The 27488-nt window shown below is 41.2% G+C and overlaps 1 protein-coding gene across 10 annotated transcripts in view; it reads right to left on the reverse strand.

The window, feature by feature from the left end:
• LOC135487708 (protein phosphatase 1 regulatory subunit 12A-like) overlaps positions 1-27488 on the reverse strand; it is a 60300-nt gene that overhangs the window by 18159 nt on the left and 14653 nt on the right. For 2 of the 10 annotated variants that reach the window (XM_064771753.1, XM_064771755.1), the window contains exons 5-21: positions 25832-25976; positions 25322-25396; positions 24597-24664; positions 23207-23311; positions 20649-20812; positions 20304-20353; positions 19188-19652; positions 17385-17567; positions 15570-15649; positions 13861-14106; positions 12561-12660; positions 11981-12148; positions 11828-11882; positions 10954-11109; positions 10730-10818; positions 8163-8213; positions 1182-1313 (exon numbers count right to left, since the gene is read on the reverse strand). In XM_064771753.1, the coding sequence (XP_064627823.1) occupies positions 1182-1313; positions 8163-8213; positions 10730-10818; positions 10954-11109; positions 11828-11882; positions 11981-12148; positions 12561-12660; positions 13861-14106; positions 15570-15649; positions 17385-17567; positions 19188-19652; positions 20304-20353; positions 20649-20812; positions 23207-23311; positions 24597-24664; positions 25322-25396; positions 25832-25976 (2332 nt within the window). Of the gene's footprint in view, positions 1-1181; positions 1314-8162; positions 8214-10729; positions 10819-10953; positions 11110-11827; positions 11883-11980; positions 12149-12560; positions 12661-13860; positions 14107-15569; positions 15650-17384; positions 17568-19187; positions 19653-20303; positions 20354-20648; positions 20813-23206; positions 23312-23534; positions 23553-24596; positions 24665-25321; positions 25397-25831; positions 25977-27488 lie in introns of all 10 variants that reach the window. The other 8 variants (XM_064771756.1, XM_064771760.1, XM_064771757.1 and 5 more) reach the window with 8 other exon arrangements.

The raw sequence follows: 27488 nt of genomic DNA on the forward strand, positions 1-27488 counted from the left end.
TCTCCTGTCTTGAGTTTAGAAAGGGAAATTGCTTGGTTTGGTGACCTGCGATCACGAATTCTTGTCGCAGAAACCCGAAGTGAGCGATTATTGTTGCACACGATTTCTATTGCAGGCAGCAGCAAATTGCGGGACGCATAACTTGACCCATGTAACAGTATCACATCTAAAATATACAGGTATATCATTCAAAAACACAATTGGTTTGGCTGCGCTGGCATTACTTAGCCATACACTTAGTACCATCAATTAGCCTGCTCAGTCAGTACACAGGTTAAACCTATGTAAACCTGATGCTCAAAGTATTGGCAAGAGCACAAGTTTAGGTTTGAAAGTACAAGTATATGTGTGAGTCAGGGGTGATTTAGGGCAGACGTATCGCCGCTGAAACACACCTGTATCAGCAAGGGGCAAAAACAAAACTCACTCTACATATTTTGTCAATGTTCAGTGTTCTCCACAGGGTTTTCTCAAGGTAGGGTGATACCCTTGATTTGCATGACGTTTTACCAGTGTGCAACACAAGGTAAGGTGGCCAGCAATTTGAGGTAGGGTGGCCCTTTAGGAACCCCCTACAAAGTTCTAGAGCAAGGTAGGGTGGCTCTTCCAAGGTAGGGTGGGCCACCCTGACAAATAGCCTTGTTGAGAACACTGGTGTTGTATGGGTGCTGATAGCAATGTTTTGATCTTTTGGTTGACTGTTTTATAGGCCCTATGAGGTGCCAACTTGTTGATGTGAGTGTTCCTTCTAATCACCATCTTCTACCTATCCACCACATCCAGGGCCGTATCTAACACTTTGGTCCTGGGGGAAGTAGGCTCTGGGGGGGGGGTTGGGGGGCAGCAGAACACCACTTTCTGTCCCAAGAGTACCCAAATCTGCATGAAAAACACATTTATCGAAGATGTGTCCCGCTCTCCCAGTGCCAAATACTGCTTCAGCAACACACTGATGGGCATTTGGACAAGGCAAACCCTCAGTTTAACTAAGGTTCCTCTGTATGATATAAACTTCCCCTGTAGTGTATATCAGTGTTATTTTGGTGCCAGTTGCTACGATTGACATGATCACAGGTTAAATACCAACTTGGGTGCCAAGTTTTTTATTCTGAACAGCTTCTCATTCACTTGAACACCCTAACAGCCATTTAAACCAACGGCAGGTCCAGACTTCTACATACCTTCTTAAAATCTTTGTTGTCCGTAGCTGTTGAAGTAGTAGGCCTAGAGTAATAAGGACTAGTCTGTCTATCTCTACCACTGCTGTAATCATAGTTTAAACCATATTTAGAGCTTCGGGATGTGTCGGGTGCCTGCAAATATAGAATGATATTGATAAGTCAACATACATGTATTTACTTTGTTTCATGTGATGAACAAAGTAGACAAACTTTCGAGCCGCCAGCATTCAAGACCGATGACACTTCTTGAAAGATAACGATTCTGCAAAGAAACAGAAAATCATGCTTATCAGGAAACTTCTTTTTATTTGCACTGAAATGAAACAAGTCCAGTTTTTGATTGCAAAGTGCGGTGCCGCCTTGGTTTTGGGCTACATTTTAGTGCCACCCCAAGGTATTTGGGGAGATACTGTAAACCGACGGGGTCAAAACCCTGATCAGATCGGGAAAAAAACATATATTTTGTTGACCTGAAAAACCGGAGGAAATTTCTTGATCATGTGAAAAGTTGGTGGTTTACAGGAGCTGCTCAACCATGGCAGACTGCAGACAAAGGAACTCCTCCACCAACTGCTCTGTTTGATATCATCAACAAAATCAAAACAACTCTTCCTGAGCCACTTTGCATTGTTTTAGAATATTCTAATACCTCTTACTCTCGCTTTTACCAAGTGCTCTGTTTGATATCATCGACAAAATCAAAACAACTCTTCCCAAGCTATATTCCTCCCCGTTTTAGATATTCTAATCTCTCTTAGTCTCGGTTCAATGGGTTAACATCGACAAAGTATCGTAGTGTGGGAATCTGAGAATATTCTGTGAGCAATTTATTACCCTGAGCGAGTCAGTTAAAAGTATTGTACTTAACCGCTACAGGTAAAAGCCATTTAGAATGGTTTCATCGAGATGTTCACAGCCAGAAGGCCTACCAGCATCGTCTTCATTCCCGCGGCTCCACTTCTTAAAACATCGTACCTGGATTTGCAGGGTTGAATGATACCTATATAGTCGGATAGAGTGGGGTGCTAAGGTGCTGAACTCGTAACCTCAACAACATTGGATCATAAGGCGACACTGACACAATGCTTGCGATCTTGGGCCAGTCACTTCGCATTGAATGTCATGTCTTTGAATGAAACCAAGATTCAAAGTACCAGATGCCAATGACTGCATCACCAGTAACCCCAAAAGGCCTCCAATCGCAGTGGCAAGAACAAGAAGGCCTACCCACAACTAGCAGCAAACAAAGTATGCCTTCTCAATACAATAAGTCTGATTATCTCTCTGTGTTTCGCATCAAGACAAGCTCTTGTCAGTTTTAATACTGATTGTTCATCACTTGACTAGGCTTCTGTCCAAGAAGATAAGCATCTCTGTGGTGGGCTGTATATCAACAGCAGTGTGGTTTAGGCAAAACAATAAAGATGACAAGCGTTAGCCAAAACATGAAAACAGTTATATCTGGATTGGGAAAACTATATTGCTAGAAAACTTTGAGCACACTTCGGCTTGTTTCACTGACTTTCAATTCTCATCTGTGCAGTGGGGTACACGAAGTCTCAGCTGAGCTATGCTTCCTGCTAATGGCCACAGACAGTTCTTGTCTGTCTCTAAAACTATTTCCGCAAGCGGTCTGGGTTTTGCATCCAGAAAATGGCACTTTAAAACTGTTTATCTCTCAAGTCAGCAAATCTGCACATAGAGAAGATCAAACCATAGGTCAGCTTGTTTCATCGACACCCACACTCATAGCTCTGGAATGTATCAGTGAGGATTCGACGATGCTGTTTAGAATATACCTGAGAAGGTTAACTTGTGCAATATGCTGAAGCCCACTACAAAGTCGGGATGAGAACTCACAACATTTCATGCTGTGTTCATCTTCTTCTGCACTTGGAAGTCTTATGAAACTAGTTTTGCTGCATATTGGCCAGTTTGCTGGTTCATAGCTAAATGGCCAAGATTTCATTTTTTTTTAATTATGGTATAAATTTCCTGATGTAATTCTTGCACTTCCGAGGTGGCAGACACACACAGGGATCGAAATTCTGGTGAAAAGTTCCACATCATGTTTCATACAGAACATCTCTAAGGCCACCTCGGGACTGATAAGTGCTGTCTTAATAGAGAGGTGTCCTGATTTGGTAGGTAGAAATTGAGTTTCACCACAGAGCCCCAGAGCTTCGTGGTCAGGGTGGTGTCCTTTGGCCAGTATTCCTCTCTATTCTTCATTAGGGAGCAGGTCTGAAGCACATGAGCTGGAGTCTGGTTTCTTGTGAGCAGATTCTTGTAACCCTATTCTGTGAAGGTGTTTTCTGACTCGGCAGTGCCCTGTTCGTAGACATTAGATCGTCACCTGTTGCTTCCGTCAATAGCTCGGAGATGTTGTCAGTCTGGGGTCATGTTTGGCTAACACAGGCCTATTATTGAAGAAACACGAACTAGGGGGTAAGACAAACATGATACTTAAGAGGAATATTTTCATGACAGGAAAAGAAATCTTTACACTCATCCCCAGAGAAACCAAATCAAGAGAGTGATCAACCTTTTCCAAGAAATGAGAAGTGAGCCACATCATTGGCAAACTATTCCTCCTGGCAGCTATAACATACCTCTATTTTCATAACGCGGCGGGCGTGTGGGATAAAAGTTATGATGGCAATGAGGGCACCTCACCTAAGTATGGAAATCAAGAGGAGAAATCCAGTGCACCAGGTTCTCTTACACCCTGATTCAAGGACTTTCTTGAGAATTTAACCCAAAATTCTTTAATGTTCACCTCTTTTTTCCAGACTGAACCAAGGGTGATTATAAAAGTCCCAACAAAGCTTTTACTGATGATTAAAGGGGGCAAGAGGCAGGAGCAAGGGGTCCAATTGGTAGTCATCAGGTGACTAGGATACACATAGAGGCATCAGGTGTGTTTGATTCAGCAATAATTATATTCTTCATACAGCAAGAGCAGTTAAGACATACAGTAGAACCTCTCTATTAAGGACACCCTTGGGACTGACAGGTGCTGTCCTTATTAGAGAGGTGTCCTGATTAGAGAGGTCAAATTGAATGGAAACAACCAATTTGGGACCAAAACTAGTGTCCTTAATAGAGACGTTGACCTTAATAGAGAGGTGTCCGCTAAGAGAGGTTCTAATGTACTTTGAGCTAATAGAGACCTATTCGTGCAACTTAATCTGACCAACCTTCCCCCTTCCTATAGTCTCCCTTTAAAGGGATCAAATCATCAGTAGAAATTTCTTATTTGGACTTGATAAATGTTCCAAATATCATTAGTTTGAAACAACCTCAATTACAAGCCATTAACTTCAAAGATGTACTCAAATACTCCTAACAGTTGAAGACTGTAGGCCTTTGTCTTAAGAATTCAGCAACGATATGAGGGTACGGTATCTAGCTCTTAGCATGCCAGAAGAATGGATAGCCACCGGATACCTAGCATATGTTTCACAAGAATGTTAGCCTAACTGTTTGTAGCATCTGTTATGGGAGCCGAGTGCATCACTAGCTTGTGCCCCATCTAGTGGCTAAGCTGCTGGACACGTACATGGAACCTCATGGCTTTGAAACGTGCCACAGCCAAGTTACATTAGCCTTGGGACTATACTGAAGGGAGAGGCAGGGGTCAGAGCCAATTCTAACATTGTTGGGAGTGTAAAACACATCGATGTTTAAAGATGACCCATAGGAGAAAATATTGAGGGGAGGGTGGGGGGGTCAAACCCACGCTTACATTGTTAAGATTGTAAAACACGCTGATGTTAACGGAAGATCCATATGGAGATAATAACGGATTGCTTTGCTTGAAACTTACACTGCTGAGGCTGCCTATACTTGCTAAACTGCTCTGGGAACTTGAACGAGACCCAAGTCCTGATCCGTAACTTGGGCTGTAACCGCCCAAGGAACCTCCTCCATGACCATAAGATGAGCTACCCCCGTAAGATGAGCTGGCTCCATAGGACGGACTCCCATAGGATGAACTACCTCCGTAAGACGGACTGCCTCCGTAAGATGAACTATGATACGGACTGTGATATGGACTTGAATAGTTACTATAGCTGCTGCCTACTCCTGACGTCCCAAGCCCTGTCAACCCTGTGGTGTAGCTTCCGGAGTAAGGACGATGTGAATACGACATTTTCACTCAACTGGGTCAGTTTAAGTTGCAAAATTGACTTGCCAGAGATAACCAAGAATCTTTATCGAAAAATTTCACCAATCCTTTTCAATAATCCATGCATTAGAATTTTCATTGTGCAAGTATCCAGGATTTCAGTATCCATCGAAAATTGTCGAAGACCGTATCCATGTGGCGCCCCCTTCAGTGCAATAATGCCGAAATATCTGTGCTGTAGTCCCGCATTACTCTAAGTCTACCATAGGTGTGAGTTACTAAGGCTTCTAGTGAAGACTTAGCCTAGCCAGTGCTCAGCCGTGGCATGTACATGTATGTATAGCCTCCAGACGCCGACCTGTAAACATTTATAACACTGGCTAGCGGGACTACCCCTGCTACCTTGCAACAACTGTAGCAGATAAGATAGATGGGCAATATCGAGCCTGGGGGAGTCCACTTGAGACAAATCAACACAGAACATGCAAGAGTGGCCACAACTGCACTTAAAGGCAATCTCCACTAAAAGTTTAATCAGCCTCTCGGGCAGTGAAAATCTGAATTGATTCGAACCGACACAATTCACAGGAACAAATTTAAAAATGCACACTTCTGCAACTCAATATTCATTTGTCAACTGCAAAAAATCAGAGACAAAACATTTTAGCCCTTACGCATGTGAAACAAACTTCATATGTTATGTACCACAATGCGGCTTTAGACATATCTTATGTAGAATATGATGTTGGCATTTTGGCAACTGTGGCTTAGAAATTAATTTCCGTATTGAACAATTCAATGAGTCATTAAAATTTACTTCAACAAAACATACATGTAATGATAACAGACAGATGCATTGGATCAATATTTCGCCAGAAGAATGAACAGGTTGGGATGTTAACCCCTCAGACTAACATCGTAACATAAACACTTATGTATTTCTACTGGAAAATTCATACAGCATCATCAAAAGCTCATAGTTCTCTAGAGAGCATGAGGTCCACAATTCAGCGCTAAGCCAGTCTTCAGTTTTTTGAATGAGATGCGAAACTGCCAAGTTTCTATGCAAGAGCAAGGCGAAGACCCTTAACAAGCCTAAAGACTGTGGACAATATGATTTGAGCCTAACAAACGCTCACAATGGCAAACACAGAACAGGAACAAGGAATAAACAGAACACAGAATGTATGTTGCCTTTTCTGGTGATATCAGAAACAGTAACCCTATAACACCTGGAGGCGCCCTATGCCGCCCGCCGCCGATCCCCCTGGAGGCGCCCTATAACGCCCGCACACCCATATTCAAATTTGGCGCGCTTAGCTACCGATCTCCTTCAGAGCGCCGCCTATTATTAATCTATGAAACTTAAGCTTTCAAATGCCCGGATGAACAATGGTGGTTGCCGTAGAAGTATTTGAGATATTTGACGATTAAGTTTTTGTTTCTCTTCAAGCCAGTAAATTCAGGTTGGACATTTTAATTGCTGAAATGGATCGTTTGTTTGATTCCGATTTGGATGTACCCTATCTAATAGGGAATTTCATCTTCTTTTAAAATAAACGGGACTTATAATACATTATTTGGAAGTTCACCTATGTCATTTTGTAAAAAACTGGACCCATCGCAAAAAAATTCATTTCCAGGTAAAATCACGTCGGGGCCTAGGGGAATAAGCACTTGCGCTGGCAGTGGCTCTAGGTGTTATAGGGGTAAAGAAAGAAATTTCAGTGGTTTGAGTTGATCCTAAACAGTTCATATTTATGACTATCACGGTTCCCATTCATTGATTCAACCTAAAAATATTTGTGCCTGCAATTCTGCATAACTTATCACGTTGACTGCTTTTGCAAATGTTCAAGGATATAGAAGGGGTGACAGTTTGTTACGTGCAGCAGTATTCTTTTGGATAGTGATAATGTGAGTTCGAAATGAGCATGTACGCCAACAGCAATGGTGGCATGCATTTTTACTGCAGTAGAGTACGGTACCTCAAAAACGTCTACAAGGCACAACTCAGATCACTTCCGAGGCCCGGACTATCTTTCATCGGTTCACACAGGTGTTGCCCAGGTAACCGTTTACCCGCTAGCACTGATGGATAGCCAAAGTAGGAGGTGAGCCAAGAAAGTTATTGTCATCACCACAACTTGTACTAGTTTACGACCTTGAGGCAACCCCCAATGTCAAGCAATACGGCAAAAAATTGCGTAGTTCAAAGTAAGCTTTATGGCCTCATAAATTTCCTATTGCAGCAAAACAAGCAAATAACAAGTACACAAGACATGCTAATACTGTAGAGTGTGTTTAAAAGAACCAGTCTGTTGTAGACACTGGCTTGCTCGATGGAAATGTTAGTGTACACCAACAGGTGGCACCAGTGAAAAAGACTTTTGCTACTCCTCTCGTTTCAAGAAATGATAAAGACTAGTCTTTATCAATTCTTACTCATTCGCATTATGCATATGTATTTCAGTGTGCAAAGTAATATCTCAAGCAGGCCACTGGTTTACAAGTTCACATAAGGACTGGGCCTTAAAATGCACCAATGGTTTACATACATGGTACCTTGACATCCAGTACTATTTAAGGAATCTGTTGTGACCCTTGACCATCAAAAATGACACTGCTGCCCAGTCAAGAAGGGGACATGACAGAAAACATTATGCACTCAGCCAACCACAGCTGTACAAGCAGACTTTACGCTCTTCATTTAATCAAATGTTTTGAAATATTGGTCGGCTACATGAAGATATACTCCAGTCATGAGCTGCTAGAGAGATATAGGCCTGCATCTGCATGAGATGTTGAAGAGCTCATGGGGAAGATGATAATGATAAAATGATATCTACCTTGTCGTCAGTTTCCTTCTTCTCTTCTTTATTGTCATCGTCGTCGAAAAGCTGGAAGACGAAAACACAACATACATGACATCATAAGTTGGATGATCATGGAGGCGTCACGGGCCAGCTTAACTGCACCCGAACCACACCTAGGCAGCTATCCAGAGGCTGTTCCTTAGAGAGCATGTGGACACGTGCCATAGTTTCCATTCTCTCCACAGCTTGTTCCCTGGTGCAATCAATGGGAATATCAAATAGCCAAATACGTTCATTTCGTTTGTGGTGTGTCACAAGATCACAAGCCAACACGGACAGGGTAACACTGCAAAGGCAAACAGTCTATGATACGCAGCCTTCGGGTGCACCAGGCAGTTTTAGGATGCACAAGCTGAATTCAGGGAGCCCAAGTCCAACTGGCTTCAAGGTGCACAGATGAGCATCGGGGTAGAGAAGTCAGCTCCAAGTTTTTTATAGGCCAGCTGATTTCAGACTGGAGAGTCAGACAGCACAATTACGGCAATGCTTTCCCTGATGTTTGAAATTAACATTTTTCGTCTACCAATATTAGAGAATCAAGACAAGCTCACTCAACCTGAAAACAAGAATATGCAAGTGACAATAAGGCAATGTATTAGGAAGTTATCACAATGGAAGACAGTCATGAGTTGTGGGTTAGGTCATGAGGACACACCAGTGGATTTGTGAGCAACTCCTTCCTTATTAAAGTGGAAGAGTCTTGAGTTGTGGGTTAGGTCATGAGGACACACCAGTGGATTTATGACCAACTCCTTCCTTCTTATGGTGGAAGAGAGTCTTGAGTTGTGGGTTTGGTCATGAGGACACACCAGTGGATTTATGACAAACTCCTTCCTTATTACGGTGGAAGAGATTCTTGAGTTGCGGGTAACTCCTTCATTCTCATGGTGGAAGAGTCTTGAGTTGTGGGTTAGGTCATGAGGACACACCAGTGGATATATGACCAACTCCTTCCTTATTACGGTGGAAGAGATTCTTGAGTTGTGGGTAACTCCTTCATTCTCATGGTGGAACAGTCTTGAGTTGTGGGTTTAGCTCATGAGGACACACCAGTAGATATGTATGTGTGGGCTCCTTACTTTCATTTTCGCAATTTAAAAGTCTAAGCTTAAATTGCAGTGCCAGTACCAGTATTTAGAGAATTCTTTACTTCAGTGACTCTATTGCAGGCTTTGTGAACGTGTTTTTCAAATCTGATGATGAAATTCTCAGAACTTTCTTTTCGGCTGCCAGGAGGCAAGATAATTATCAGTACAATCACTACTGCTTTTTCAGATGATCCAAAGAAATCAAGTTTCGTTCTTTGCAACTGAGATGCAACGAAATGTACAATTGGCAGTCAAGCTAAGTGCAGTCGGAAAGCGCAAGGAGTCAGATGGACACCTATTTACACGATTTTAACTTGAAATCAATTCTAATTCATAGGGAGGCCACTTCAAGTCCAAATCATCTGCTCCAATCTACAGCTAGATGGAATTCTACTTAATTAAAGCAGTGAATTCAGTATTGTAAAATCTTTTTTTTTTAATCAAGTGAAATTACGATAGTTTGACTTTTATATTTTTACATCAATCATGTCAATCGCAAAGGCACATCTTGAGCCAGACTGACCAAAAAATGTATCCACTGCTCACATACGTGCCTATTCTCAGTGGTGTGCCAGACCACTTGGCATAATCGATAGATGATGATGACGATGATGATGAAAATTTGCTTATTTGAAACAACTATTTATAGATGAGAAGAATAGCAATACAATTGTTTAGAGATAGTTGGAAAGGTAGAATGATCAGTGATGTTAGGAGTTTTATGTTTTGCACAGAGTGCACAGTTATTTTTTTGACAGGCATTGAGACCACACAAGTTTAGATTGATTTTTTAGATGGAAAGTTGTGACAAAATGGAAGTAAATTTCATATCAAAAGTGACATTGTAAAAATGAAAAGCTTGTATGACACGAAGATTACAATTTACTAGATATTAAAAACTTCTATGTTTTTTTAACAATTTGGAAAGGTAAAATTTTGGGGTTCATTGGAATGGAAAGGTGAGAATACACTAAACCTATGGTGGTTATCTTTTTCAACTAGACTAAGAATTTGATAGGACCACAGTATCTTTCAGCACTAACACAGGATATATTTTTATTGCTACACCTAGATCAGGAACTAATGCTATCACGGAAAACTATCAGTGTGGTTATATTTACAAGGGAACTGAAGAAGTATTGATGCTAGAGTAGTGATTACCACAAACCGCAAAATTTTCACAGATTTAGCAAATAACTCATATCTGATTCGCAAAAATAAAAAATTGAAAACAAAAAATCTTTACCACACGAAATTTGTAATCCACCAAAATAATAATTGAGAAAATTTCTGTTTTTTCAAAAGTTTTTGCGAATTGTAAAAATAAGGAGGTGCCAAAAATGTCACGGTTTACAGTATAAATAAAACAAACTGGTGTCCACAACCAAAGGAGATGATCCCTAAACCCAGGCCACGAGTGTCTTCATCGATTATAAGCTTCCCAATACTTACATCTTGCAAACTTACTTTGCCCGTTGGGCGCCGGCGCTCGCGTCTTTGGCGCCGGGTTATTACAGTGGACTTCTCATCTTTTTCTTGATCTGAAACGAAGATAGGCAGAGATTCTTAAGTTCTACAAAATCTCAAAAGAAGTTTTTCAAGCTTTTCATTACAGCCAGGGGATTACAAGCGAACACCATCTTGTAGCTAACAGCAGAAAGCAACCGTTGACTTACCTTTGTCTTTTGATTCTTCTTTCTTTTCTTCTTCGACAGCTTTGCGTTCTTCCAGCAATCTCTCCCGATACGACTGCCTGTGAGATAACGTTGACCCTGTCGTATTCGTGTCGGATGCTGTCGATGAAGGCGGACGTATCCTCGATGATGAGTAATCTAAAATATTCACATCATAACATTCAACATCATTATCATGTCGTTAATTAACTATCATTATCTTGGGTCATAATCAAAACAACAATCACTGCACAGCAACAAGTATATCTATCTGCTTAACTCTTTCACGGCTGAACCACCCACAGCTACGTGGCCAAACCCCCCTTTCAACAGGTGGTCACTGACCTTAAGGCTTGAACATTAAAGCAACACAAACTCCACTAACGATAGGAACTGAAACAATTTCTTTAATGAAACCAACTGCTAAGCGATTCTGACCATGGGAATTATCGTGTCATCAATGCCTTGGGTCACTATTTCTAAACTTCTGGCCTAGTGACTCCGTCTTTGGCCAAAGATCGAGTCCATCGTCAGCTCCTCGTGATTCTCAATTGGTGGGGATCTTTTGCTTGTCCTGGTACAGGCATCGGTAAAAGTTGCCTCCATCTTACCTCTCATTCGAAGGACAAGGCAATTTAGGGTCAAGTGCTTGATCAAGGACACTAAGATGAAACAGCAGTGATCCTTCAGAGAGTCGAACTATTATGACCTCGGATTATAAGCCCAGTGCTCTAACCACATCACCACTGGTCTCCCGAACTGAACTGAACTTTTGCATAGTCATCATCAAAAGCTCTCCGAAATCATTTGATATCTGTCAACTATGCTGGAAACCCTAGCTTGTAACATATCATGCGAGTTGGACCGCGTTGCTCACCTGAAGTAATGTCTCTGTTGTGCCTGGATCGAAAACTACCCCGAGTGTTGTTCTCCTGAAAAGACAGAACAAAACCATCACAATTACTTTTTGTAAACAACAGAAAAATTTGGATTGATCCTGAAAATGGCAAATCAATTTCATTCTACTCACGTCTTTCTTATCTTCTGTAGTTGAGCGCCGCCAAGTGTCGTCTGGCTTATTTTCTTTATCACTCCGATTGTCGTCCAATCGATTTTTGTCGTCCGTGATACGGGACCTGCGATCAGTGCTCGCCGCCAAAGACTGCTCTGCTTTCTCAAGATCCTCCATGGTGACACCCTAGGAACAGAAACGATATCGTTACACCATTCTGTTGGACGCGCAAACTCAGGTAGGCTTCATGAGGCAACCATACACTCAATCTCATATGCACAATGACCTCCAAATTTTAAGTCGATTCTTCAGTTAACTTACAAGCTACAAGACTTTACACATCCACAGGAGAATACAAAAGCTTTCTCTAGATTTGTGCAAGAAATGAAGACCTGGACAGGTTGGAAGGCCTGCCCGATTCTCGGCAAGCTGGGGAACAAACCCAATACCACTTCTGATGCAGGCTACTTTGGCCTTCACCTACTTCGGCAAGCCCAGTGTGTTCTGCAGACGCTAGAAACATCTTGAATCATAATAGATATTGATGTTATTCTGTTTTAGACTGTCATGTAGACAAGACATTTGATTCTATTCTCACCTGGGTGGATCTTCTCGTTTGCCTGGCATGCTTGGCTTTTGCCTTACGCTGTGATTCAGCTTCTTCGTCCCGTTTGGGAGGCGTGAATTGGGCCCTATTGCTGAAATAATCAAACAAGTAACATCTTTTGAAATCTAGCTCCACAGATCACAACTAGCCTTCTTCTGCGTTCAGCCTGCAAGTTCTATACATGATTGGCTGATTGGTGATCTTTTCCACAAGCTTGGTTGTGCCAACTTTTAGGAATCAACAACTTCTGGCACCGCAAACTGCCACAGTAGATGACAGCTACCGTCCCCTATTGAAGACCCCAGTCTGCCCATGGTTATATATCTGAGTTTTCCTTCTCCTAGATGCTTCCCAGCCAAGGGTGAACAGACAGCATCTGCCCAGGTTTGTGATCAGTATATGCCATCTCCGAGATGAACTGCTTTACACAGCTGATAGCCAGCACCCCATCTACCCGTAGAAACAGCCAGCAGTCAAAGACGAGTCACACACCGACGCTCATCATTTCGCACTGCAAACCTGATGGAAAAGACCACAGTCACATTGGGACCAACAAAATAATGGCATTGCATTTATTGAATGGAGAAATGGCAAGCATATTGGACTCAGATAGGGATGGGGACTATTAAACTAACACATGAATGTAATAAGCAACTTGCAAACAAAGCATATTTTGGCCGTTAGTTTGTTTAGGGAGTCCGAGCAAGCGGATGGGCATCAAATCCATCCATGAAGGAACACCATGAGATGCTACGGGCGTAAAAATAAGATGGTTTGAATCACAAACAGACTTCAAATAGGACTAGGAAATGAGAAGAGTATTATCATTGGTTTAGTGCGGGCCATATCAGAGCAATTCAAAGCTGATTAATCCATCACAAGATTCAGGAAAGCACCAAGATGCTAAAATTGGAAACCAAAGTAGAAGCAGGTGAATTTATGAATGATTCAATCAATAGTTATGAGAAGGAGAACGTTTCAAGTCAAAGAGGAGGGGGAGGCTAATCGCTGCTTTCAAGATGGGTGGCCCTAGGGGTTGAGCTCGGTTTTGGGGAAACAAAATGGCCGACTTATGGGGTCGGCCTTCGATTTTTCCAACATCACATTAGCCGCAACGTCGAAATCACCAGAGGTCAACCCCATAATTGAACAAAGTTTGACAACTCCATCGCAAGAGGCGTTCATCTCAAAAGTGGTGAATGGGCGGCTGGTATATTTTTCTTCACAGATCCTTCTCCTTCGACGGCTAAATGTAACATTCAACTAGGTTTTATCTTCATTGGATACAAACCTTCCTCTCATAGTGATGGAGTTGACTGTTGGTGTAGCGGTACTCGTCACGCTTATGCTCGTTATGGACGTTGTCGTCGTGGTAACGGTCGAGGTCGTGAGGTCATTTCCGCCATCGAAGTGTCTCCTGCGTGAATAGGGCATGTAAGAAGACTGTTGGAACCTATTCGCCAGGGTGGTTGTTATGCTTGAGGCAGCCGTACTACTTGTGGCGTTAGCTAGATAGCTGGTGTGAGGGGTGGTTATCCTGGAGACGCGTGCACAGTAACACAGAAGAGAAATAGCAATTTGTTAGTATTAACTAGGGAGGTTAGATTTGAAGGAGGACATGCCGAAGCAAATAACAAACCCCAAGTGAGCTGGTCCCAGAACAAGATGATCAAAAGATATATGAACAAAGACTATGTAGTAAATGCTTTTACTCAAAAAACTTCATGTACATTTACACTAAGCCTTCCTGTACAAAATTCATTCGGGTATGCCCAGCGAACGAGTCAACTGACATTCCTTACAAGATGAATATCAAGCACAATATTGGACCAGCCCACAAAGTGATCTATTGAATGGTAATGATGATGATAAATGTGTGTTATATGATTATATGAAAGAATGATCTAAAGTATCAACTATAGGCCACCACAGCCGGTATTATCTAATGGCATAGGTATGCCACCTCTAAATCTATATCAAATTCAGGTACTCTGGACTATTTCAGCTCTATCTAGATTGATCCTACACCTGGTGATACACAGTTACGAGTTTGGCTGTGGCAGCATTACGATCTTCCTGTTCGAGGAAATGTTGGACAAATGAAGTATTTTGTTAGTAGCGTCTCATTTTTCAAGATGATAGTTCCTAAACTACAAAGAAAGAAAACTACGCAGAGAGTCAAGAGAGAGCATTGATATCAGGCCTAGTTGCTCAAAATAAGTTAGTCACTATTTGACATTCACTTACGGTAGTATTAATATTCACTGATAGCATTAATGTTAATTTAGTATCAAGTCTAATGGGCTTTACTGAAGGAGATAAGTTAAGTCCACTGTTAGTGACTTAATATTTTCGAACAACCTCGCCCATATCTTAAGAATGTTATTTTTTGACTATTCGAGTTGTTTTTCCTGAAACTTAAATGGCCGAAACACAAGTACTGGTGATGCAGTCTTCCAGCTGGAAAATCGTTTCTCTCAGTTTGATTTGAAAACGGAGGCGATTTTCAGCCAATCAGACTTTCAAAATCGGCAGACAATAGCACAGACTGCAGCACCATCTGATAACTACCAATCAAACTACAATCGATTGAAAAGATGGTCAACGCATTGTCATATGTTGCTGGAGTCACCACAGGTGTATTTAAGGCATCATGTGACAGTATGGGAAATCTGAATTTGCAAAAAACTTGAGTATAGAGGTTCTTCACTGACGTCACGTGATGACGTTACCAATTGTTTTGCACTGCCATATTGGCCGTCACACGTGGTCACGACGTAAAGGAAGTGCATTGGCAGGTGGCCGTCAAAACGTCACGTCGTGACGTCACGTGAAGAACCTCTACAGTCTGCGGCTGCGAAATCAAATATGGCGGACCGTGTATGTATGGCCTGCGGGCTGAAAGAGTTAATACATGTTGTTGGTTTGCACAAGAAGGACAAACAACTCCATTCTGGTTCTATTCTTGGATCATCGGACACATGATTTCATCCGGCTCACCTTCTACGCTCATTCGGTGCGTTGTCCACAGCGGAGGCATCAGAGGTACTGAGCAGTGGCCGTCGACTAGGAAGACGTTCCTGAAACACACACAATGCCATTTTTAGACTCGAAAAGATCGGAAAAACCACAGGAGATGCACGCTCATACGGCATTTATATCGAAAATTACCTTTTAACAAAGATTTTTAAACTTCCGTAATGGTAAGGTTGTACAATTACAGCACGGTGTTCATTAAAGGGAAAACTTGGGCGTGTGCATTACCTAGCCAGGAGGATGGTACCCCTGATTGACACCTTGTGCCGCCACTAGTACATGTAGTATCACACAAATGCTGATCTCTGATAACGATTTTCGCCAGTGTTGCGAGGCAGTTTTGAACATGGCTTGTGAATTTCATGCGGGCCTACGGTTGCATGCCGTTGCAGTTCAACGATTTTTCAATGATCCTGTTTGGAGAAGTTGCGGTCCTGTTTGAAGCCGTTTTTGTATGTCAACATATCTTATGCCCAAGTTGACCCTTTAATGTGTACAGCCCATTGTCTTCAAACTGTTGGGGCTGTGTGAAAGATGATTGATTACTGTCCACATTGGTGGAAGACCCTAGACACAACTCCACCCTACTATGTCACCACTAACGTCAATCAAGCTTCCATACCCATTTTAGACGAAAGTCTCCTCCCGTGCCTACAACGGGCTGCGGCATATTTGAGTATTAGCATCAACACCTATTATCACATTAACAACTCGTCAAGAGAAAACATCTTGCACCAGAAGAATAATACTATATTCGATATATTTGGGGCAAATGTATTAAATTGCAGATTAGCGACTGCTAAAAAGCTTGATCAGAGTAATAATTTCGAATGCATAACATTTATTGAAGCAAAAACAACTGAATACGAAAGTAAACAGTATCATTCAATGCACAATAAAATCATGCAATTTGTAAAATGCAGTGAATCTACTAATATTTTAAATGGAACTATTCTCCAGAATATCAAAATTCGACTTCAGCATGACCTTACATTGACGTCAAGTTCCTGAAATTTTACGATAACGATTAAGATTTGGTGACAATAAGACAGACTAGCCACGCATGCAGAAAATGACGAGATCAGATTTGGTGCAGATGAGGTCACAGGTGGTTTTGAGATGGTGCGAGAGTAGGTTAAAGAAGGTATTCTTGGGCTGGTTTCAAAACGACGTTTTTGGTACCTGTAAAATTTAACGCTGTGTACTAATATTAACTTATAATGAATAGTTATCACACGGGAGAAATGATGACGAATTTAGGAATGATACGTTTGTAAACATGAGATGATGTCAAATGCCTTGATCCTTTCCAATGGTATATGAACAAATTACAAATTTACCACACCACAGCAACTTGCATTCAGAATGTTTGAGTTAAACATGTTATTAAAGATCTTTTCCTTTCAACAGCAGCTGGTTACCATTACAAAGAGGGAAACTGTCCTGTTTCACCCGCATTGGATTAATTTTGATGCAGATTTGTTGCCAAATTGGATAGGCAATTGTAACTGACCACAATGCCCGTGAAAGTGGGACACCGCAACAATTTCTAGTCAGATCCGGCCAGAAAGGCTACACCTAATCAGTCAGCAACAGTTCGCTTGATAATTGAGTACGGCAAATATCATCTTTTCACAAAACAAGCAAGATGGGCCAAAAACCAGTGTTTTGAGGTTTTTTTCAATTACTTCACTCTACATTGTCTCATTCCACCATCAAGCATCATCGACCAGTCAGAGTCATTTTCCGCATCCGTGACCAATCGTCCCTTGGACTTACTTCTTTTTTCGCGCCCAAAAACGGGCTAGATAATGACCGATGAAGGCGGTTGTCGCGGACCCCGGTACTATCCGGCACCTGTTGCGTGCTACTGGTCTTTCTGAGACCAGAGCGCCAACCCGCTGGCCCGTCCTCTATGTTGACTTTAGCAGCATTGGGGAGTTGTTTAATATGACTTGGCACCTATGGACAATCATGCATGAGACAACGGCGTTACTACATTGAACATGATCATGCCTTGAACATCTTGCACCTACACATGGACACAACCACCATCCTCCCTCTTAAGACAAATCAATATGCATATATATTATTGACTTTGAAGCGAATTTATAGCGCGACACTCATTCCCAACAAACCAAAAAAATGTTCTTCAAATTTTCTTTCCTCATTTACCAAAACAATTAATTTCTTCCACAATTTTTTTTACTTTTATAAATGTTCACCCTATATACTACCATAATTCACCCATTTTTCACAAATCCCTTCACCATTTTTTGGCCAGAAATCATCAGAAGAAGGCAATTTCCTCTTCACCACCACAGGAACAGATGGATCTCACAACACCCTTGCACCCCACACCTAACAATACCGGAAACTTATCCCAACCAATGAAAGTTTCGAAACAACATATGCTGGCCGGGGAGGAGAGAGACAGAGGGAAACTATGGATCAAGGTTGTGTGCATATGAAGGGCAAATTAATAACATACACCAAGCTGTGCTAGAGAAAATGAAGTACCGCCCTGATGAAGTCTCAGCTTGGAGCAGCCAGGCTGGCATTTCATCAGCTAAAGCGCCCAGCAAACAAGACATTTCGTCACAGTGAGCACAGATGATAATCAGGGCATGTGACAAAAGTCTCTCATTTGCAATATTTGCAAGAACGCGAGACACGAATCTGATCAGTTTTTGCTGTGACTTGTGACAAAAATCAAAAACATAATGACTGGTTTTCCTGCACACGAGATATTTTTGTCACTCATCGCAGCAACAACTATTGCAGGTCTCAGCAATGAAACATCTCGTTTGCGGGGCACTTTAAGAACTGGAGATTTCTTCAGGGTGATACAACTCGTTTCCTAATTAAGTCATTATAAGCAATCATTCTTGTCAATGTGCAAATTAGGATAACACTGGTGATTTTTGAGAAGTATGGTCAAAGACCTGAAACTGTTTGCCAATCATGTTAAATCAGAATTTCAAAATCACATATTTCTAAGTTGGTTTCAAATGTAAATGATATTCATATGACAAGTTACTGGCGAAGATTTAATATCTGATGTTTGTATGTTTCTTCTTAATATTCAAAATGTTCACATCCTTGAGTTACAAGTGGGAATTTACTGCAAATCCAGATTGCTCCCAAGGTTTTCTTTGATAAGCATAAAATAACTGACAAAAGCTTCTAAAACAAAAATAGAACATTACCAAGATGCAAGTGAATAACTTTGCCTAAATAGCAGGTGCTGCAGGTTTTGGTGCCAAACTAAGGGAACGGATGTTTCAGAGTTGCAGAACTTTCCAATACCATCAGCCAGCAGGCTTCCCCCAACTTTCATACCAATACACCAGAGTCAAACAACAATCTACCCCAGATTTGATTCCAGTCAGAAAAATATTTCAATTTTCAGTCAATTCTTTGCACCCACCAGTGTCCCCAGGCCTAAAGAAGCTCATAAAACAAGTTATTAAATGATATGGTAAGTGATGAAATGGATAAGCAGGGATGTAGAAAAGCCATTAAAAAGCCACGACTAAAACCACCAACCATCAAAAGATGCAAACTCGCCCCGATACATACTTTATTATTTTCGAACACAGGTTCTTTTGGCGTTTCCTCTTTCTTGGTTTCTTCAATTACATCTGGTTCCATATCTTTTGGTTTCTCTACTTCTAATGGTTCCTCAACTTCTTTTGGTTTTTCCACTTCTTTTGGTTTTTCCACTTCTTTTGGTTTTTCCACCTCTTTTGGTTTTTCCACCTCTTTTGGTTTCTCAACTTCTTTTGGTTTCTCAACCTCTTTTGGTTTTTCAACTTCTTTTGGTTTTTCAGCTTCCACCTCTTCTGGTTTTTCGACTTCCCTTGATCTCTCGGTCTCCTTTTTCACATCGTTGACACCTGGTTTTGGGACCTCTTTTTCCGGGAGTGTTGTCGTCTCCACAAAGTCTTTTATCCGAGGCGTCGAGGGCGGCGTCACCTCTGCATTCTCCTCGATTTTTGGCATGTTGATATTAGCAGGTTTCTTATGCTCGACCACACTAGCGTCCTAAGAACAGACAAGCACCACCATGAGGAGAAGTCAAACGCTAAACAGACATGTCATGACACGCTATGCCAAATAGAACAGCAGATACTTTTGATAAGACGAAAAACAAAATTATTTTGGTTCCCTTTTTAAAAGCAGACGTTACAATGCATAACACTTCCATGGTTTGTAAGGTTCTTTTTTCTAAAAATCTCAACACAAAAACATTTTCAAATTCTTTTGGAGGATTTTATAATTGTGAGAAAATCCATCAAAAACTGCTGTTCAACCAGGCCAAAGAAAGAGTTTTATGTACACTATACGTTGTTCAAAATGATGCTTGAAGCTACCAGATAATAGTCAGAAATTAAGCAGTGGATGATAAGAAGTGACGTGCTCGATGTGTAGTATAGTTCTTTGCCAGTAAGTGGCACTAGCAAGAGCAACCAGATCTCATGATATCAGGCATCATCCAAGGAGAATGCAAGTTCAAAACTGGAACCAATACCTCCAGTTTGGTATCAATTCCTCAACAATTAAGGTTTGGGGTATTGTTCAGTTGGGAACTGCACATTCTCCTCAGATGAGGTAGTGCTCATTCACTAGTTCAACCAAGGCAGAGTGAGCAGCAGTCATACGTGAGCAGACGTCAGACGCGAGCAGACGACGTACCTTTTTGGCAGTATCCACAGCAGTCTTCTTGTTAATTTCATTCTGTTTTTCTGAAAATTCAATCAAAGGGTAATGGTAAAACATCTCAAACATGCACATGCTTCTGAAAGTTCTGAATTTTATTTGGAAAGTGACACAAAAGCCGCAGGCCTGACCACCTACAACAGCCTGGCCGACTGAAGTGACATGACATCGGTTTTGAATATGAGAATAGATAATCATGGACTCTTTTATTTTTCACACCCCATTGAGATCGATGATGGATAGGCCAACTCTCAGAAGAACTACCAGTGTGACAGATCCCGGATAATGAGATACCAGCAAAAGTTTGGTTGTTTGCAGTACCTGTTTCTGAGTCAGACTCCTCTTCCTCCTCCTCCTCCTCTGCGCTACTAGAACTTGAGCTCGGTGATGTGTTCTTTTTAGCCTCCAGCTGGGCCCGTTCCTCCTCTACATTCTTTAATACAATGTTCTGCTTCTGGTCGTTGCTCATCCGAGTCACAGAACTCCTGCAATCAAACGAGAAAAAGACTTTAGCATCTTTTCATGAAGGGATACTGGGGCCAAGCAACCAAGAAATTTTTTGAAGGGAAGGGATATAAAGCATGACCTTATTCAGCTCTTGGACACACAAAAATACTGAGTTTAGTGAAGGGTTTCTGCCAGCGTAGGGAGGTAAATGTGGTACACATACCCTTTCTTGACTGGAAAAAGGGGCAAAACTAGCAGGCGGGGAGGGCTTTGACCATGATTTTGGCAGAACAAATTCAAGAAGTGTCATTTTGCCCCCCTCCAGACCAGAAAGCGAGCTTCGCCCCTATGGTCACCAAGCCTTTGTGTGCAAGATGATCAAACCAAAAGTGAGATAAATTCCAAAATCTCAGATGCTTTCAAGATTGTATTTAGTATATGGTCGAACTAGTCAAAGGTTCTTCCTCTCCCAGGCTCAAAAATTCTCTTTATTTCCACAAATTAACTAATAAATAAACAATTGGTACTTTACGATCAGTCCTGAAAATAGAGTATTATGAATTCTGTATGCGAGAGGGGAACATGCAGACTGATATCTTGCCGAGTTTCCAAATCAAAATTTCCAATTTTTATGGTGTCAACTATTCTATCATTCACAAAACTGAAATATTTCTAAGGAAATGTATCAAATCAACTCATATTTATATCACCACTACAGAGCTGACTACCTTCAAGCACAGTAGTGTAAATCGGCCACAACAAGTGTCATAGGCACGTGGTGATTTTTAAACATTTCCCCTAAGTCAGAGTGTAAAATGACCCAAGGAAAGTGTCATCAGGCCAGCCATGCCTCGAGAAGTGTCCCTAGAGGCAGGCAGCTCAGTCACTGTACAGTCCTTGGCCAGCCAGACAACCTGTCACGGGCGAACCAATCAGTGAATCTGGTTAGGTGAAACCTCTTCTTTTACGAAAACAACCAGCACAGCACAACACAAAATTACAAAGGATAGAAAACAATGGCCGATATGAATAAAGTCTAGCAAATGCTTTTACTTCAATTTTGTACAGAAAGACATAGTGTAAATGTACATGTAGTTTTGGATAAAAGCATTTGCTAGTGTTTATTCATATCACCCCATGAGAGTTTACATTGGATCAAATACACGCGATATGGTAGATTTGATCAACACAGATTTATTACGACAGTACAAAAACAGCTTCATCACAGCAAACGAATCCAAACCTAAAACTTCGCAAAAACTCTGGTACGTGTGACAAGTCATGAAAATAATCAAACAATGATGATCGAATGCACAATGGAATGTCAGCCTCCAGAATGTTGTTTCAAGTCCAAACGGTTTCAACCGCAACCAAAAGGTAACGTTTGCTTATAATTCTTAAACTCCAATTGAATGGGCGAGCCAGGTTTGGCATTTCAGACCTCTACACTTGAAAGACGCCTGGCAAGAAGGCACTTTATTATACTCTCTACTCAACCAACCAGCAGCATGGGAACAAGCTACTTGCGGACCACAAATTTTCGAATTTCCATTCGTCAGGCAGACGTCATTTCCACTACGCCATTGGCATTATCATGTTGACTAGGAATGAACAGTTGTTTGGTAATGCAGACTATACAGTAGAACCTCCCTTAGCGGACACCTCTCTATTAAGGACACTAGTTTTGGTCCCAAATTGAGTGTTTCCATTAAATTTGACCTCTCTAATCAGGACACCTCTCTATTAAACAGCACTTGTGAGTCCCGAGGGTGTGCTTGATAGAGAGGTTCTACTGTACCACTTTTCTATTATTCTTACACATTCTAAAGCTACATGTATGCGTGCATTGTCTTTGGATTCATTCGGCAACGGAATGGCCCGTAGTTTTTTTTTAATTCTCAATTGGGATTGAAAGTCATTCAGTAATTCCAAATGATTTTTTTTTTTTTTCGCAAAGGCAAGCATTCCTATAGATGCAAGACGAAGGCGAGTCTTTGGCAGACCAATACATCTATAATACAACATGAAAGATTGAGAGTTCTTCTGTGCAGGCCAAAGCCCTTTTTATGCAAGACCGAGATTTCTTTTTATATGCAAGACCTATGTCCCAGTTGAAGCATTCTGTCCGGGTATTTTTTAATCTTGTTTGAGGCTCGGACATTGTGGGATGAATGCAGGAACAGGAAGGAACATATCAGGGACATCATCAATCAGCATTGGCCAAGGCAAGAGTCATTTCTTTTCGTGCAATTGCGTTTTTTAGATCTTGAGTGTAAAGTTAGCAATTATGGCAGATTTCTTCCGACATCTCAGGCTATGTAGGTTTGGATTTGAAGGACATTTTCTGGAGGATTTCTATGCAGTCAAATGATTAAAACGGTTATGAGTGCAAGGCTACGCTTGGACTAGATTAGAAGCAATGAGTCAATTACCGGTACCGAGAGGTGTCTTTGTCACGCGGTATGCTCTCGCTTCTTGTCCGTTGCTCTAAGCAGGACAGAACTAGGAATGTGTTCTGTCCAATGGGGTCGCTCAGCCTAGAGGTCAGAAACCACGAATAATAAGGGAGAAAATGGGGTGAATGATGAAATTTCGTGGCAAAAATCATGCATCAGATTTCACCCGACGGACCTATACTTTAGAACTCGGTGAGACGGCTTGACGAGACAACGTGAGCAAAGCTTATTTTTCATGCATGTGTAAAATGCTGAAGCTCCACCACATTTTGCTGCCTATCAAACTTGAAAAAGTATTAGCTACCTCTGAGCTTTGCTGCAACTTAAGATACAATCGATGTTAGTTTTAAAAGAAGCATGAATGGGCATAAACAGGACTTTGCAGAATTAGTAATTTCAACAAATCTGGCATCATATGGATCCTGAAAACCACGTAATAATTCCTTTCATGTATTTTACAAAGAATCAAACCAGCACCAATGGGGCCGGGGCCAAGTTACTCATTCTGTGTTACGAGATAAAAGGCAGTGTTACCTCGATTAAGCATTATTTCTTTCAGTAAATTTCATTTTCGATCGTAGCGTTAGAATTTTTTAACACCTACGTTACTGCTTACACCAATGGAGCAACTGGACCAAGGTCTATTTACAAAATCACAAAATAAGCTATAATGAATGAAAACAACATTGCCTTTTAAAGTTGAATTGAAAAATTTGAAGAAAAAAGATATTTATTTAAAGATATAAATAAATAAAGATGAACTTGAACTGAATTTCTAATAAGGAAAAGTACTATGAAGAAAACATTGAAAATTCGGTCGAGAAATTATAAGCAGAGTCCGTAAATGAAGCGAACAGAACTTACAATTTAGAAGTTCGATCTTTTTGTTCAAACAGAAAATCTAGGTCTATATATCCGTCACATGCACTCCAACGGCTTGAGAAAAAGATTAAAATGCCTGAGCAAGTTGGATAGGAGGTTTTTTCTCACCAAACTACCCACTTCTAAAAGTATCAAATTCGTATAATATCATAATTTTTACAAAATAGCTTCTCCCAAATAAGCAGGGAGCAGCACCCTTCCTTTCCTCAAGTTTCTCTTTATATTGCCTAGTCATTTCACCAGTTGCGAATTCGTTTCCATTCCGACACAGATAAGATAAAACAAATGTACAGTAGGAACATTAATAGGTGACCTAAGTAATAGAAAGGTGTAAGTTGTTTCTTGATGTCCAAAAAAATAAGACTTTCTAATCTAAGAAAGACAGACGACAGTTAACTTAGGGAACAGAAATAACAATAGTCCATCCACTACATCCACAAATGGGGAAACACTCATCCAGGGAGTGCGCTTACTAAGTACATACCTTCGTTTTAAAGGTGGATGTGTTCTGTTTTGTATTAAATCTATGTTTTCTTGTTGTTTTGTCCTGAGCTGAAATAGAGAAGAGATACGTTGTCAGCGAAAGAGTACGAGGAAAAATCCAAAAAGGTCTTCAGCAGCCAGTTGGCTAGAAAACAGTTTGCGTCCATGTAGTGCACAACTTGAGTGTAAAACTTGACTACATGGAGGTCACGAGCCCTTGTTTAGGATCAAGTTCCTGACCAGCGCCCCTCGTGGTGGAGCTCTGTTGTGGTGGAACGTAAGGCCGAGTTATGGAGTCAGCCTTTGATGCTTCCGTGGACATGAGGTCGGCTGTGGCGTCAAGATCAACAGAGCCTGACCCAATAACTCGGTGAAGTTCTGCCACTCCAAGGCAAAAGGCGCTCTTCTGGGAAGAGGCAAATTGGTCCAAAACTTATTCCTGAAATGAGAGAAATTGACCCCTGTTCCTGACTTGCAGAGACCATGTCCAAAAATTCGAAAGTTTTTGCAACATTTGAACATAAGACCTGTCAATTACCTACTTGCACACAGCTTCCACAGTGGATCGAGCATGACCAGCATCTCTACCCAAGTTAAGAGAAATGCTACTAATACCATTATTAAGAGGGATCAAAGCTACACGGCTAATCAATGAAGCGATGAATCACGCATTCTAATTCTGGCAATATCAACGTTTAGGAGTTTCGTATGAAAGCGTTGCCTTACTGTTGCCTGCTTCTCTTTGAGTTCATGAAGGAGATCTCCTAGTTCTGGAGCTGCCACGTCATATACAGTTTGGCCCTGAAACAAGCAAAATAATGAATAATCATCATAAATGACACTTACTATAGTGCACTTTTCTCTGAAAACTGAACAATGTTCAAAAGCGCTCCAACACAGGCGAACTTGGACCAAGCAAAAATGCCACAAGTGAACAATCTATACTCGTTATCCAAGAATGGTGTTACATACAGTAGAACCTCTCTATTAAGGACAGCTATGGGACTGACGACAAGTGCTGTCCTTATTAGAGAGGTGTCCTAATTACAGACGTCAAATTGAATGGAAGTAACCAATTTGGGACCAAAATTAGTGTCCTTGATAGAGAGGTTGTGCTTGATAGAGAGGTTGTCCTTAATATAGAGGTTGTCCCTAATAGAGAGGTTGTCCTTAATAGAGAGGTGTCCACTAAGGGAGTTTCCACTGTAGTTTCACTAATTGACTACACATACTAACCCCGTTCGTTTTTAGTTCCATACTACATAATTGTTCAACTAGGAGCCGGCACGATTCATCTTGACCCCAGTGCGCCGCAGCATGGAGAGCCGTCCAGCCGTCCACATCTCGTAGATCAGGATCTACCCCCGCTTGAAATAATAAACTGAAACGAAAAAAGACACAAAGTTACTAAAGATGAGAAACAATTTAGTTAAGGAACTATGAAAGCGGACCATCTTTAGACACCATCCCAGGGCTCTAGCCAGTCCTATTGGGCCACAATCAGATAGAGTTCATGTTTTCATATGTAACTGATCTCTTTCCATTAGTAACATGAAGAACAAACAAAGTTATTTCTAAAGAGTGGGCTCAACATATGTGACTCGTCCCAGCAAAACCAGGCGCATGTCGCCCTGGTTTTGCTGTGACGGGTCACATATGATTCACGATGTCACTTTTCACCCTCATGTCCAGTTGTCAAGTCTAGGTCAGTTCACTCGAGAATCCTCCAGCCCTAGGCCTAGCGGGTCATCATGGACAGCGAGGATATCAGTACTTCTACAGCAGGTCCCCCAAGACAAACAGAGGAAATTCGATAGTTTAAACAGTATTTCTGTTCAACATCGATACATCGATGTATGCTTTCAGTGCAACCAATTTAAAAGCTTTCTGTAGAGCAAACCAACTAGCAAATTTGGCATTTTTTAATTATTGCAATTTGACATTTTCTAATTATTGCAACATGCCCTGTCATCAGACAAATCATGGATGATAGACAGATGCACTAGTTATCAAAAACCAATGTACTTTATCGTGTGATGCTATTTTTATCAAACGATAGCGTAAATATACAATAATAAATGACTATTCTGGACAGCATGGACCAGATGATTGAAAGTGCACGCAAGAGTAAGCCCTACGACTCCTCGTTCCTAATTAACCCCTGCCTAATTACCACCATAAAGTTAATTAAACTGACCAACTTCGCCGCCGAAGTAAATAGAACATTTTACGCGGAGCAGCAAAGAAATCATTTAGATGTTCATTTCACTAATGAGTCCTCTCCTCATCAGAAACATATTCTTTTTTGAAAGTCAGGAACAATTTCGGGTAATTTTGTACCAAATCACACACACTGGTTCTTCAAACTGATTACACATGTTCAGGGCCATCGTAGCCTCGCTGGACTCATTTGTTCAAGACAGTATAAAGGCACTTCTTGGGTTACTTTCACCCCTCAATTTCATCTGCCATATAGAGACAAGTGAGCCTATTGTCACCCATAACCAGCATATTCAATTTGATGAACAAGTGTGAAAAGGCTTCTCAAATTCTTTTTCCATAAGGTGCTGCCCCCTTTAAACAATTCATCTCAACTATCCTGTTTTCACCCCGAGTTCTTATGTAGTTCAACCTTGGTCCAAATATGCGGTTAGGCAATCAACTTTATATCAGAAGAAGCAGGAATAATTGCATCCAACCAGATAAAGTGCAGTTGGATGATTGTGACTCGAATCATTACCACACTTCTTGAGAGTGAGAAGCAAACAAGTGTCTTGTCAAAGAACACATTCCCAGACACCAGAAGATTGAAACTCCTGCCACCCACACACAATTAAAGGCCTGGTGAAAATTTAAAATTTGAAATTGAATTTGAAAATATTCAATCGGGTAT

Source organism: Lineus longissimus, chromosome 5 (genome assembly GCF_910592395.1).
Source record: "Lineus longissimus chromosome 5, tnLinLong1.2, whole genome shotgun sequence".
Classification (NCBI taxonomy): domain Eukaryota; kingdom Metazoa; phylum Nemertea; class Pilidiophora; order Heteronemertea; family Lineidae; genus Lineus; species Lineus longissimus.